The 12802-nt window shown below is 42.8% G+C and overlaps 1 protein-coding gene across 1 annotated transcript in view; it reads left to right on the forward strand.

Moving 5' to 3' along the window:
* Positions 1-12802, forward strand: part of LOC126415640 (uncharacterized) — a 98897-nt gene that overhangs the window by 49585 nt on the left and 36510 nt on the right. Inside the window, exons 9-10 of the mRNA XM_050083448.1 lie at positions 4002-4189; positions 4272-4500. Coding sequence (XP_049939405.1) covers positions 4002-4189; positions 4272-4500 — 417 coding nt within the window. The remainder of the gene's footprint in view (positions 1-4001; positions 4190-4271; positions 4501-12802) is intronic.

Here is a 12802-nt window from a genome sequence, read left to right on the forward strand (position 1 = left end):
TTTTGAACATTTCCTGTAACAAAGTGTTTGAAGTCACGCTGGTACGTTCTGTTGCTGTGTGTTTCCATTCCATGATTAATGTGATTTGAAGAGAAACAATAAAATGAGCTCTAACTTGGAAAGTAAGCGTTTCCGGACACATGTCCATATAACATATTTTCTTTCTTTGTTTGCGAGGAATGTTTGCTGAAAGTTTGGCCGTACCGTTTTGTAACACCCTGTACAAGACAAAACAAGATGGGATCCAACCAGCATCGCATGTTCCAATGGTTACGATACAAAGAATGATAAGGTTCTTGGTAAAATGAAATGGTGAGAATTGAGTTGAGTCAATTTGTATTATCAAAAGTACGCAAAAATAAACTTTACAACCTTGTAAGGATATTTAAACCTACAGTTCCAAGTATTAGATTCATAAGCGTATGTAACACAGTCATGAAATGACGTCATCAGCTGTAACAAAATTTTAAGGGTTAAGTAGGATGTTTTGGGAAACAGCGCAGTAAAATTTCAATGAAATCTCATAAATAAGATATTTCAGTAAATGCAATGTGAGTTTTTATTCAGATGAGAATTGTTTACCAATACTCCTAGAGTAATGGCACATTTTTAAAATCGAATTCTACCCAAAATTTGATTGTTAAAAATATCCCGCTGGTTACTTAACTTCATTTATCTGCAAACTCTGTCCACTTAACGTCACTTACCATTTATTTACCACTGTTTACTTGCTGGGAGAATTAATGGAATGTTACTATGAAGCCGTTCAGAAATGCAGATTTAAGAAATCTGAACTGTTCAGTTTATATTACTAAAACTTGACTATGCGATTTCTTGAAACAATTAAGCACGACAACCTCAAAAGTTAATGTATAGTACAGTACAATATAAAATCAGTTTTGTTGTCGCCACGTAAACTACTACGATCACTCATGCAAGCAATGGCGATAGACACGACCTAACACGGTTTACTTGCAACAACATTTGACGCTCATTTGCGTTGAGGCACTTGTTTAAGAACTTTATCTTAATCACAGTTACCTACATCAACCATATATTAGTACAAATGATTCCTGGGAAGCATTTTGTTAGCACGAAAATCGCGTGTGTTATTGCTACTAGCAGCCGTGTTTTTGGCACTCACCACTCTTTACATGCACATTTCTTGATAAAGTTACCATTAGTGAGAATCTGAAATTAGAAACTGATTAACATATCTCACTTTATCATGGAACTATCAACTAACGTGAATTAAGCACACAAACTACCATGTTTTATAATTTAGCAGTCAAAGGAAAACCGAACACCCACCACAAAGGGACCATTGAATTGTTCTAAACAAACGTAATCATTATACGTGTGAAGACATTTGTGCTACTGGGAGACAAGACGATCAATCCCTGTTTAGGAAGCGATCGGACGCTGACACCTTCACTTCCACGTCCGACTGAAACCGACGTCTACGAATACCTTTGTTCAGGTCGCCAATGATGAGCAAATCACACGGTGAAAGATTCGGGCAGTATGGAGGATGTTGCAGTGTTTCCCAACCAAATCGCTGAATCGTACCCATCGTCCGATTGGCAGTCTGGGGACCGTCGTTATCGTGCAAGAGGATGACTGGGTGTTTGTGTTGTCCCTGTCATTTCATCATCATTCATGGAAGTGGCGAGTTTGGACTGAGCTGATAACCGCGCGCTGATAACCGCGCAACCCACAAACCAAACATCATCATCATCATCCTCTCCGCGTAGAGTTAGTTGAGCATGGAAACACTATCAATGAACAGCGATGTCAAGACACTTTGCAGAAACTGCGACGTGCTATTAAGTCGAAACGCCCAGGAATGCTGTCGGACGCAATCATCCTGTTGCATGATAACGTCCATGCGCCCACTTTCAGTAGGACGAAGGCTACGCTTCAGCGATTTGCTTGTGAAACACTGCGACATCCTCTGTGTAGCCGGATCTTTCACCGTATGATGTTCACATCTTAGGCGACGTGATGAAAGACAGGGGTAGACGTAAATTTAAATATGACGAGGAAGTGCAAGAGTAAAGCTATGAATGCATCAGCGGTCGACCGCATTCTACGAAACGGGAACGGATCGTCTAGTGTCCCGGTGGCATAAATGTCCTAACGCATGTGGTGATTATTTTTGAATGGAACCGTTCCATGGTCTCGTTCTGGCGGGCCTCCGGTTTTCACTTGACTATCTCTCACATATGCAATAGATTCCCTTCCCATCCAGTGCCCCTTAACATTGTTTACAGCTGAGGACTATAAACTTGCAATTATAACTATTCAAGGAAACAAACCTACCTATTTCAGAAGAGGGGTCACATCTTTTAGTTTATCATACCAGGAAGTGAATAAAGTAATATATCTTGCTATCGCCAGCTTCCAGGTTACCCTGAATTAGCAGCTTATCGCCACCTATTTAAATGCGCGGAAACACGTAATCGAATACCTGAGCGTGGAATCATACCAATAAACATTCCCAAGCTAATCTCGCCTGAAAAATTAAACTTGGCCAGCGAACATAAGTTGGACTGATCTTACATGATTCCTTGCACATGATAATTTCTGCTTAACAGCACATATCTCCAACACATGAAGGCCATCTCAACACTGCCTAGCCTTGAATGAAACTCAGAACTGGAACAAACTAGAATAGCTAATACTCTTCAAAAACAGAGATCCACATGGTTTGTAACCGACGAACAATCACTATTTGTCTAGAACAAACCAACTCTTCAAGAAGTTCGGAATGACATAGTGGCTTAGCAAAGGGATTGCATAAAAGCTTTTATCGACATACGAGAACAGGTTTAGAGCAACAACTCCCAGTAGAAAGTGAAATATGTATCGCAATTCACAAAAAGAAAGAATATACAGTTAACTGCTGTGTAACAAGCAACTACCAATATTTCAAGTGGCACAAGGATATCGCTAATTGCTCATAAACTTTATGCTTTCTGGGGACTTCTATCAAAACAAGGATTTTGTTTAAAAAAATTTATGAGTTATTCTACACATCGCTTAGATCTGTAGCATAGTAACCAAGGCTGTGAGTCGGAATATTATTACATCAAGTCTATACGTCGATGATTCCCTTCAAAACAATAATTAAAACAAATCTATCTGAATGCGTTTCTTTTTTCCCGCATAAAAAATAAAAATTGTCTGTAATCTGTTCCAGGCGCGACATGGCTACTCCGTTCCCATATCGAAGCTACATCACTCTACTCTACAAATTAAATAAATTAGATCCTATATATTCAAATTAGAGAAGGAAAAGAGCTGTTAAGAAATTTTCCTGCAACACAATCAAAATAATAGATTGTGTAAGCATGAAGAAATTACTGATGTGAATACGGTACTGAAAAAGTGACAAAGAGCATAATACGATATACTCCGGTAACACTGCATTCGACTAGCGAGAACAGTGTTGCGACAAACTACAAGGCGAAACCGATGACCATCTACAATAGGCGTACAAGACGTCTTGACAAAATTTTACTGCACATAATCACTGTCCAAACGACCAACCAATGCAGCACTGTCGTAATTTCGCTCTGGATTGGATAAAAATCTTCTTTCCTACAGCTATCACATTGTTGCTGCACTTGTCGCTGCAGAACGGCGTGAGACAGTATCCATACTATGGCCACTATTCAATCTGACAATTTCCCACTGTAAACCATCAAACAAACATACAACTAGATGTAAGTATCACAGCAGGAAAATAACCAATCATAAAATTAAATTTATCATGACGAACCATTTCCGTATTTCGTCCACATGTGGAAAAGGTGCAGTGCAGTAACTGTATACAGATGAGTGAACCAAATGTGCTGTAGCACTGTAGAACTCACGTGTCATCAGTCATATGTCGTTCCCATAGGAAGAATCGACGGTCGAAAGTGAATCACTGAATTCTGGACTAGAAAGTAGCAAAAATGGCAAATGCAAACATAGCCATATCTTTTGTTTTTCAGAGAACTCATGGATCCTGTCATGGAGTGCCCAGCTGACAGATGAGCTGGAGCAGCAGGTGAATGACAAGCTGGAGGCGCTGGGTCTGATACGGAGCCGCTACACAGACACCCCACAGGACCCACAACAGTGCACTGTCAGAGTCAGCACGTGCGACAAGGCTGTTGTCACCGAATTTGATACTTCTCAGGTAACACCCGATGTAGTTATGGCAGTTGTGATTGTGGCTGTGAACAGCTACAGACTATTATACCTCCCGTGCGTCTGTACAGTATCAGGGTGTGTGGTACGAGATCGCCAGGTTGGGAGAGGCTCCGTTCGAGGAGGGCGGCCAGTGCATCACGGCGGAGTACACAGTGGCTGGCGACAACAACGTGACCGTACACAACAGACTGTTCAGCACGGCTGCGGGGGCCTTCAACGACATCATCGGATGGGCCGAGTGGGACGACCCTGACTCTGGAGTGGCCAAATTCACCGTGCACTTTCCAGGTGTACCAGGTCAGCATAGCGTAATTCGCATGTGACCCCAAGAAAGTATTGGTCTCACTATTTCATGTGTAAAATAACTGACTGCGAGCGTATATAATATTTGAAAACCGGCGAAATATCTTAAAGGATTTTATATCTAAGGCCCATGCTACATAAATATACACCAAATGCACAAAAAAGTTTTGCATCACCTCGGTTCCGTGAGTTCCGGAACCTGTACAGAAAATTGGACTAGAGATCAACATAAACATCATTTCCACACTTTTTATTGCTCTTGAAAACCACACATTACATGTTGTACCACCATACAGCTAAACCTCCAGAGGTGGTGGTCCAAATTGCTGTACACACCGGTACCTCTAATACCCAGTAGCACGTACTCTTGCATTGATGCATACCTGTATTCGTCGTGGCATACTATCCACAAGCACATCAAGGCACTGTTGGTCCAGATTGTCCCACTCCTCAACGGCGATTCGGTGTAGATGCCTCAGAATGGTTAGTAGGTCACGCCGACCATAAATAGCCCTTTTCAATCTATCCTAGGCATGTTCGGTAGGCTTCATGTCAGGAGAAAATGCTGGCACTCTAGTCGAGCGATGGTCTTATCCTGAAGGAAGTCATTTACAAGATGTGCACGATGGGGGCGCGAATTGTCGTCCATGAAGACGAATGCCTTGCCAATATGCTGCCGGTATGGTTGCTCTATCGGTCGGAGGATGGCATTCACGTATCGTACAGCCGTTAAGGCGCCTTCTATGACCACAAGCGGCGTTCGTCGGCCCCACATAATGCCACCCCAAAAAATCAAGGAACATCCACCTTTCTGCACTCGCTGGACAGTGTGTCTAATGCGTTCAGCCTTACCGGATTGCCTCCAAACATGTTTCCGACGATTGTCTAATTGAAGGCATATGCGATATTCATCGGTGGATAGAACGTGATGCCAATCATGAGCGGTCAGTTCGGCACGTTGTTTTTCCCATCTGTACCGCGCTGCATGGTGTTGTGGTTGCGAAGATTGGCCTCACCATGGACGTCGGGAGTGAAGTTCCACATCATGCAGCCTATTGCGCACAGTTTGAGTCGTACAACGAAGTCCTGTGGCTGTACGAAAAGCATTATTCAACATGGTGGTGTTGTTGTCAGGGTTCCTGCGAGCCATGATCCGAAGGTAGCGGTCATCCACTGAAGTAGTAGCCCTTGAACGGCCTGAGCGAGGCCCGTCATCGACAGTTCCTGTCTCTGTGTATCTGCTCCATATCCAAACAACACTGGAACAGATCGGACTCCACCGTCTAATAGGTGCTGGTCATGCATGGTTGTTTACATCTTTGGGTGGGTTTAGCGACATCACTGAACAGTCAAATAGACTGTGTCTGTAATACAATATCCACAGTCAACGTCTATCTTCAGAAGTTTTTGGAACCAGGGTGATGCAAAACCTTTATTGATGCGTGTATATTTCTTTTGGGTTGTAAGTTGTAGGAAACTTACAAGTACGTTTCAGTGTTCACATACGCTTCTTTCTTTGTGTGTTGACAGTGGCGGGTCCCTATTGGGTCTTGGACACTGACTACGACAGCTACTCGATTGTCTGGGCCTGCAGGGAGCCTACAGATGAAACCTCCAACATTACGGGTAAATATTTCTCTTTTAGCGTCCATTGCTACATGTTTGTGGAACACCTTGCTCCTCTAATAGCGTTATTGTACTGCAGGTCGCTAGAGATGCAAAGCCTTCTCAGTGATTCGGGATAGGTTGAGATCTTTCACGTTTTCAACAACGGTCGTCGATTTCAGGCCTATGCATGTGTCGTTGAACTATAGTAGAATTTTAGAAATTTCGCGTTGGTAAATCATATCATTTCTGATGACCGACAGTCTCTTCTGTAGAGATCAACATGGATTCCGAAAACAATGATCATGTGAAAACATTTTGTCCTGCTTCTCCACGAGATTGAGAAAGCAGTAGATGCCGGCACCCAGGTGTACGCTGTGTTTCTGGACGTCAAGGAAGCATTGCGTGATTATATTGAAAATTTTCTAGCAAACTGAATACAGCATGTCATTTTTGAGGGAGAGCGATCTTTAGAGGTATAAGTAACGTCGTAACTTATAAGTAATGTTGTGGACTGTATTAGCTGCAGGGATCCCTTTTTTTTCCTTTAGCTGTATTTGTATGTATTTATGGAATTTCCGTCGGTTATTTGAGGAACATAGACATATTAATATTTTGAATACACAGCACTGATGTTCCACAATTGTTGTTACACTCACTGCTCATGTGTAAAGCTACACAAGGTCCAATCAGTGTCTCTTGTCTACGCAAAATAAATTGCAGACAGGGTTTTTAAATTTAATGAAGCAAATTTTTGTATAACATTTGGACACATTTTTTATAGATTTAATTGAATTTATGCAGGGAGAATCACCTAAAACTTGCACCGCAAATATTGCGGAAATTGGAAGTGCTATTGATGTACCGTTTTCAGAGAATGGATTGGTAGTCAGGGGTTGTATTGTCAGCCAATAGGATGAATAAACGTTTCCTGAAGATTCTTCCTATGAATCTTCGTCTCGCACCTGCTTTTCTCACTATTTCTTTTATATGGTCATCCCACTCACGGTCGCTCCGGATACTTATTCCCACATATTTTATGGAAGATGATGTTTCCAACGTTTTCTCACTGTTTTCTCAGTTGTAGCAACAGTTTTAAAGTGTATTTTTTGTGCAACATACACTTTTTAAATGGTTTATGCCTATGAACAATACGAGACTAAAATTAGGGTAAACTAGTATGTCAGTAGTATTTTTTGCAGGATTTTAGTGCGGATTGTTTACGAGATATCATATTTTGAAGATTTCCCATAAAAAAAATGGTTCAAATGGCTCTGAGCACTATGGGACTCAACTGCTGAGGTCATTAGTCCCCTAGAACTTAGAACTAGTTAAACCTAACTAACCTAAGGACATCACAAACATCCATGCCCGAGGCAGGATTCGAACCTGCGACCGTAGCGGTCTTGCGGTTCCAGACTGCAGCGCCTTTAACCGCACGGCCACTTCGGCCGGCGAAGATTTCCCACATCGACACTTGTTTGTGCCATTCAACCTGCACATTTGCTAGGTACGATGTTCTTATATTTGCTTACAGTGTGCATGTGTGTTCCTTGAGCGCATTCGGACAAGCTAGTCAGTTTGTGTGTAACAGCCCAAGCAGCAGGTCGCGAGTGGACGATAGGATTTACCAGTGTAGAAAAAGCCGACATGCTCATAGTGTGTGAACAGTGTAGGCAGAATGCAGTTCGTTCTCGCACGGTGTATGCGGCATGATATTGCAATAGATGTCAACCACATCGGCAGTTATTTATCAAACTCTTTAACCAGTTACGTGAAGATGGCAGTGTAACACCTAGACAACGTAACAGAAGGAAATAAGTGATGAGAAAAGAGGGGGAAATTAATGTTCTTGCTGCTGTTAAAGTTGACTCCCGCGAAATCGCACAATTAAGTGGCATGAGTCAGGCAAGTGGCCAGTGCATTCTCCATTGACATAGGTTCTATCCCTTTCACATCTCTCTCCATAAAGAGCTGTATGGGAACGCCTATGAGAACTTATGCACATCTGCTTCTACATCATACTCCGCAAGCCACCTAATGGTGTGTGGCGGAGGGTACTTTTTCCGCTACTAAATGATCTCTACAACCCTGTTCCACTCGTGAACAACGTTGGGGAAGAAAGACTGTCGGTAAGCCTCTGTATTGATTCTAATTTCTCGAGACGTATGCAGAGGGAATTAATGTATTGTCCGACTCTTCCTGGAAAGTGCTCTCTCGAATCCAATAGTAAATCTCTCCATGATGCACAATGCCTCTCTTGTAATGTCTGCCACTGGAATTTGATGAGCACCTCCGTAACGGTCTCGTGCAGACTAAACGACCCGTGACGAAACGTGCCGCTTTTAGTTGGATGTTCTCCATCACCTCTGTCAGTCCTATCTGGTAGGGCTCCCAGACAGATGAACAATACTCAAAAATGGGTCGAACAAGCGCCTTATAAGCCACTTCCTTTGTGGATGAATAAACGTTTCCTTAAGATTCTTCCTATGAATCTTCGTCTCGCACCTGCTTTTCTCACTATTTCTTTTATATGGTCATCCCACTCACGGTCGCTCCGGATACTTATTCCCACATATTTTATGGAAGATGATGTTTCCAACGTTTTCTCATCAATAGTGTTACTGTACAGTAGTGGATTTCTTTTCCTATGTATACGCAATATGTTACACTTATTTACGTTCAGGGTTAACTGCCAGAGCCTGCACCATTCATCATTTTTCTGAAGGTGAACCGGCAATAGTTACTATCTTCTGGCGTTGTGACTTTGGTATCATATTTTCTTGGGGTTCACCGGAAATTGCCTTAACATATGACGATTTAGTTCCATTAAGAGTGACGTGTTGAATTCTGTCCCCGAGGAATTCTTGTATCCAGTCGGAAATCTGCTTCTATACTCTAAAACCCACTATTTTTTTCACTAAATGGCAGTGCGGTTTCCTGAAGTCAAGGAACATGCCATCAACCTGAGCGCCTTTGTCTACGGAGAAACATAGCGAGCTGTTTCGCAGTATCTCTGTTTGCGGGACCCTTGTTAATTTTTACAGAGGAGATTTTCCTTCTCCAAGAACGTCATAATACTTGAGTATAAAACATGTTCCGTAATTCTACAACAGATTGACGCCAGCAATATAGGTCTACAAGTCTACAAGCGTTCTACAGTAAGTTACTGCTAGAAGGGGAACAAGTTCTTGCGCATAATCTTTGTAAAATCTTATAGGTACCTCATCTGCTCCTGACACCTTCCCTCTACTAAGCGATAGTAATGGGCATTAAGACAGAATACTCCAGATGTATTATGTATCCTGTTCAGTAATGAAACCACTTTTACCAATCACGGGAAGGTAAACCACCGAAACATGTTCTATTGATCGTAGAAAATCGCCATTTGCTTCGTTAGGTGAAATGTCAGCGTCCATGGAGTGTAAATGTGTGGCGTGTGGCAGTGAACCATCAGCTCATAGGCCCGACTTTCGTAGATGCAACACAGAACATGCACAATTATTGCAGCCTCCTAACACGCCATCTTCCATGGATGCTAGAAGACGTTCCTCTGCAGACTATGAGGAACCTGTGGTATCAACATGATAGCTGCCCTGCCCATAGCGCACGAAATTCTACAGCCTGTCCTCACGACTCGTTTCCAAATCGGCGGATTGGACGCAGAAGCATTTACCTTGTCAGCTCGTTCCCGTATCCGACGGCTGTAGATTTTTTTTGTGGGAAAAGCTGAAAGACGCTGTCTAAAACGACGCATCAACTGCACTGGATTATATGTAACGACGTATTCCTGTAGCCTACTCGGACATCTCCGCTTAAAAGATAGCACGTGTGCAGTAGTCATTCAATACCAGACTGGAAGCGCGTATTGCCGCTGCCGGTGGTCATTTTGAACCTAATTGGTGTACGCTCTTGTCTTGTTCTTTAGTGGGCGCTACCACAGCTGTTGTACAAGTGCAGGAACTTTTAAAAATGAGATACCTTGTAAAAGACTCGCACTAGAATCCTGCATCAAACACCACTGAGGTTCTAATTTACCCCTCTTTTGGTTTGTTACTGTCAACAGGAATTGTTCCATTTAAAAAAAAAACCATATGTCTGAACAAAATATGTAATTATCATTACACTCAGCTTATTGGCTTACAATACGAGCCCATGACTACCAATCCATTCTGTGAAAACTGCACTTCAGTAGCACTTACCATTACTGCAATAGCTGTGGTGCAAGTTTTAGGTGATTCTCCTTGTGCATTCTTACACACTTTGATCATGTACAAATCAACAATCTAAAAACAGTGTACCTTGTCGTCTCAAAAGCATATTCTTTAACATGGAATCACATTTAAAAGTGGTATCTATTTTATCATCAGCATTGATTGGTTTGCGTACTAATCACAACAAAATTATTTTATTATCACATATTATGCCTACTGAATACAACTGTATTTTAGATCCGTTTCAGTTTTCCATGCACTTCTGACAGAGCCCGTTTGTTGTGGTGATTGTTAATAGCTTTCTCTGACGTAGTTCATAAACTGTAACACCTAAACTTTTCCTGCTAATTGAGGTTATGGAAGCATGGTCTTTTGCGAATGCGCTCCTGACCAAAAGGCGATTCTGGTAACTGGAGTGGACGATTTCACTAACCCTGCATTTGAGTTCTTGTGGTGATATTTCCATAGATACTTTCATCCACTAACATATATTTCTTTTATTTCGTATATTTTGCTTCAATAATGTTTCAATACGACGAAGTACTTGGAAAAAAAATTTTAATTCCCGATTTTACCCCCTTAGGAGCTTAATTCCAAGAACACTGAAATATGTATTTTTTTAGTCAAAATATCCACGGGTGTGCTGCCGGTCTATAGTGTCCAACGGGCACAATATTTCGGCGATCATACATGTCGCCATCATCAGGTGAACTGACGGACTGAGCTCCTGTGAACGTGCCGGCACGGAGATCCGTACGCTATGGCTGCTCAGAGGGAACTGGGTTCGATCGCGGCGGTGGAACAGATTGCGACGACGTCTGAGATGACGTCGGAGTGATGGCTCTGTCCGCCGTGGTCGTCACAACTATACGTTTGCTCGATTTACTCTTGATTAACCCGATCGCTGGTTCCCAAGCCTTGCTAAGATTACAGCCACAGTCACGGTTTATGAGGTCGTCATTGGTGCGAAATTCGATGGCCTCTCTAACAACGCTGTCCCAGTATCTCGACGTCTGTACCAGAATCCTCGTGCGGTCATATTCCATGGCGTGATTTTCCGACAAACAATGTTCAGCGACCGCCGACTTGCTCGGATACATCAGGCGAGTGTGCCTCTGGTGTTCACGGCATCGATCCTCGACGGTACGCATCGTCTGACCAATATACGACTTGCCACATTGACACGGAATCTGGTACACGCCGGCCTTCCTCAAACCGAGGTCATCTTTGGCGCTCCCCACCAGTGCACGAGTTTTATTTGGAGGACAAAACACAGTTCCGACCCGGTGTTTCTTCAGAATGCGAGCGATTTTCCCCGAGAGTGCGCCTGTGTATGGAATAAATGCAGTGCCTACCTCCTCCCTCGTGACTCCATCCATCTATTGTTTATCAACTGTAGATTAAAAGTGAAGAAACTGCAAAAATGTGGAAATTTAAGAAGATGGGACCTGGATAAACTGAAAGTGTCATTATTTTATGATTACAGGATTCCAGAACAGTCGCTACAAGCAGTCACTTTCATAAAATACTAGCGGCCTACTGCGACTTCACAGGGGAAGCACTATGTATCTATGGCCTGAAGTCTTGTCTGGCATAACGGCAATTTGGCTCACGAGTCACTGCATAGCGTTGTCGTTCAGAGACGAACGCTGAGTAACAGATTATCCTAGTATAACTTAAACGATTGAAACAGTGCACGGCACGAAAATTCTCGGGAGACACGACTTCATCAACAAACGTTAACATACTGTAGGTGAGCTATTGGTAAAGTCTGTCAGCAGGTGGTGTCGCTTTGTCATCACCAATGGTCTTCTCTTCATGGGAATAAGTTCCGGGGAGTTAAACCTGTTCTCCTGGCTTGGGTGACCTCCTCTTGGCCCTCTCGCCGCGAGGAGATCATTTCAGCTAGGGTACGTATTGGCTACTGTCTTTTAGGCATTGCCGTTTGTTAAGTGGTGTTCCCCCACTACTTTGTTCTCATTGTCATCGACCTTTGACGGTTCGCCATTTACTGACCATATGCCCTTTTCTTAACCACTTACGTTCTACTGTGCGGTTGCCGTCTGAGTATCTGCCGTTTTAGCGAACGACACGCGGGCTGTCGACAGCGTTTTATATTTCATCCGTTGAAGGAGATCTTAGTCTTTAGTTCAGGACCTCCATTGTCTCTACTGCGTATTTTGAGGCCTTTTCTCCAAGAGGAAGTCTTAATTTTTAGCTGTTTTTCCTTCCATCTATCGGGATTAAAGGGTAGTCTTAGTGTTCGAAGGTTAGGACATGAGCGCGTATGATCTTAGTTTTTCAGCGCCATAAAAAAAAGACAAATAATCCTTCAGCTACTTCCCTACGTAGTCGCCGCTCCGAGTTGTACGTCTGTCGTAGCGTTGCGGCAACTGTCCAGTGCCCTCGTCATAGAAGGCAACCGCCTGTATTTTCCGCCAATTCTTTACGCTGGTCTACAACTCGTTACCCGTGTC

The sequence above is a fragment of the Schistocerca serialis genome, chromosome 1, assembly GCF_023864345.2.
Source record: "Schistocerca serialis cubense isolate TAMUIC-IGC-003099 chromosome 1, iqSchSeri2.2, whole genome shotgun sequence".
Taxonomy (NCBI): Eukaryota; Metazoa; Arthropoda; class Insecta; order Orthoptera; family Acrididae; genus Schistocerca; species Schistocerca serialis.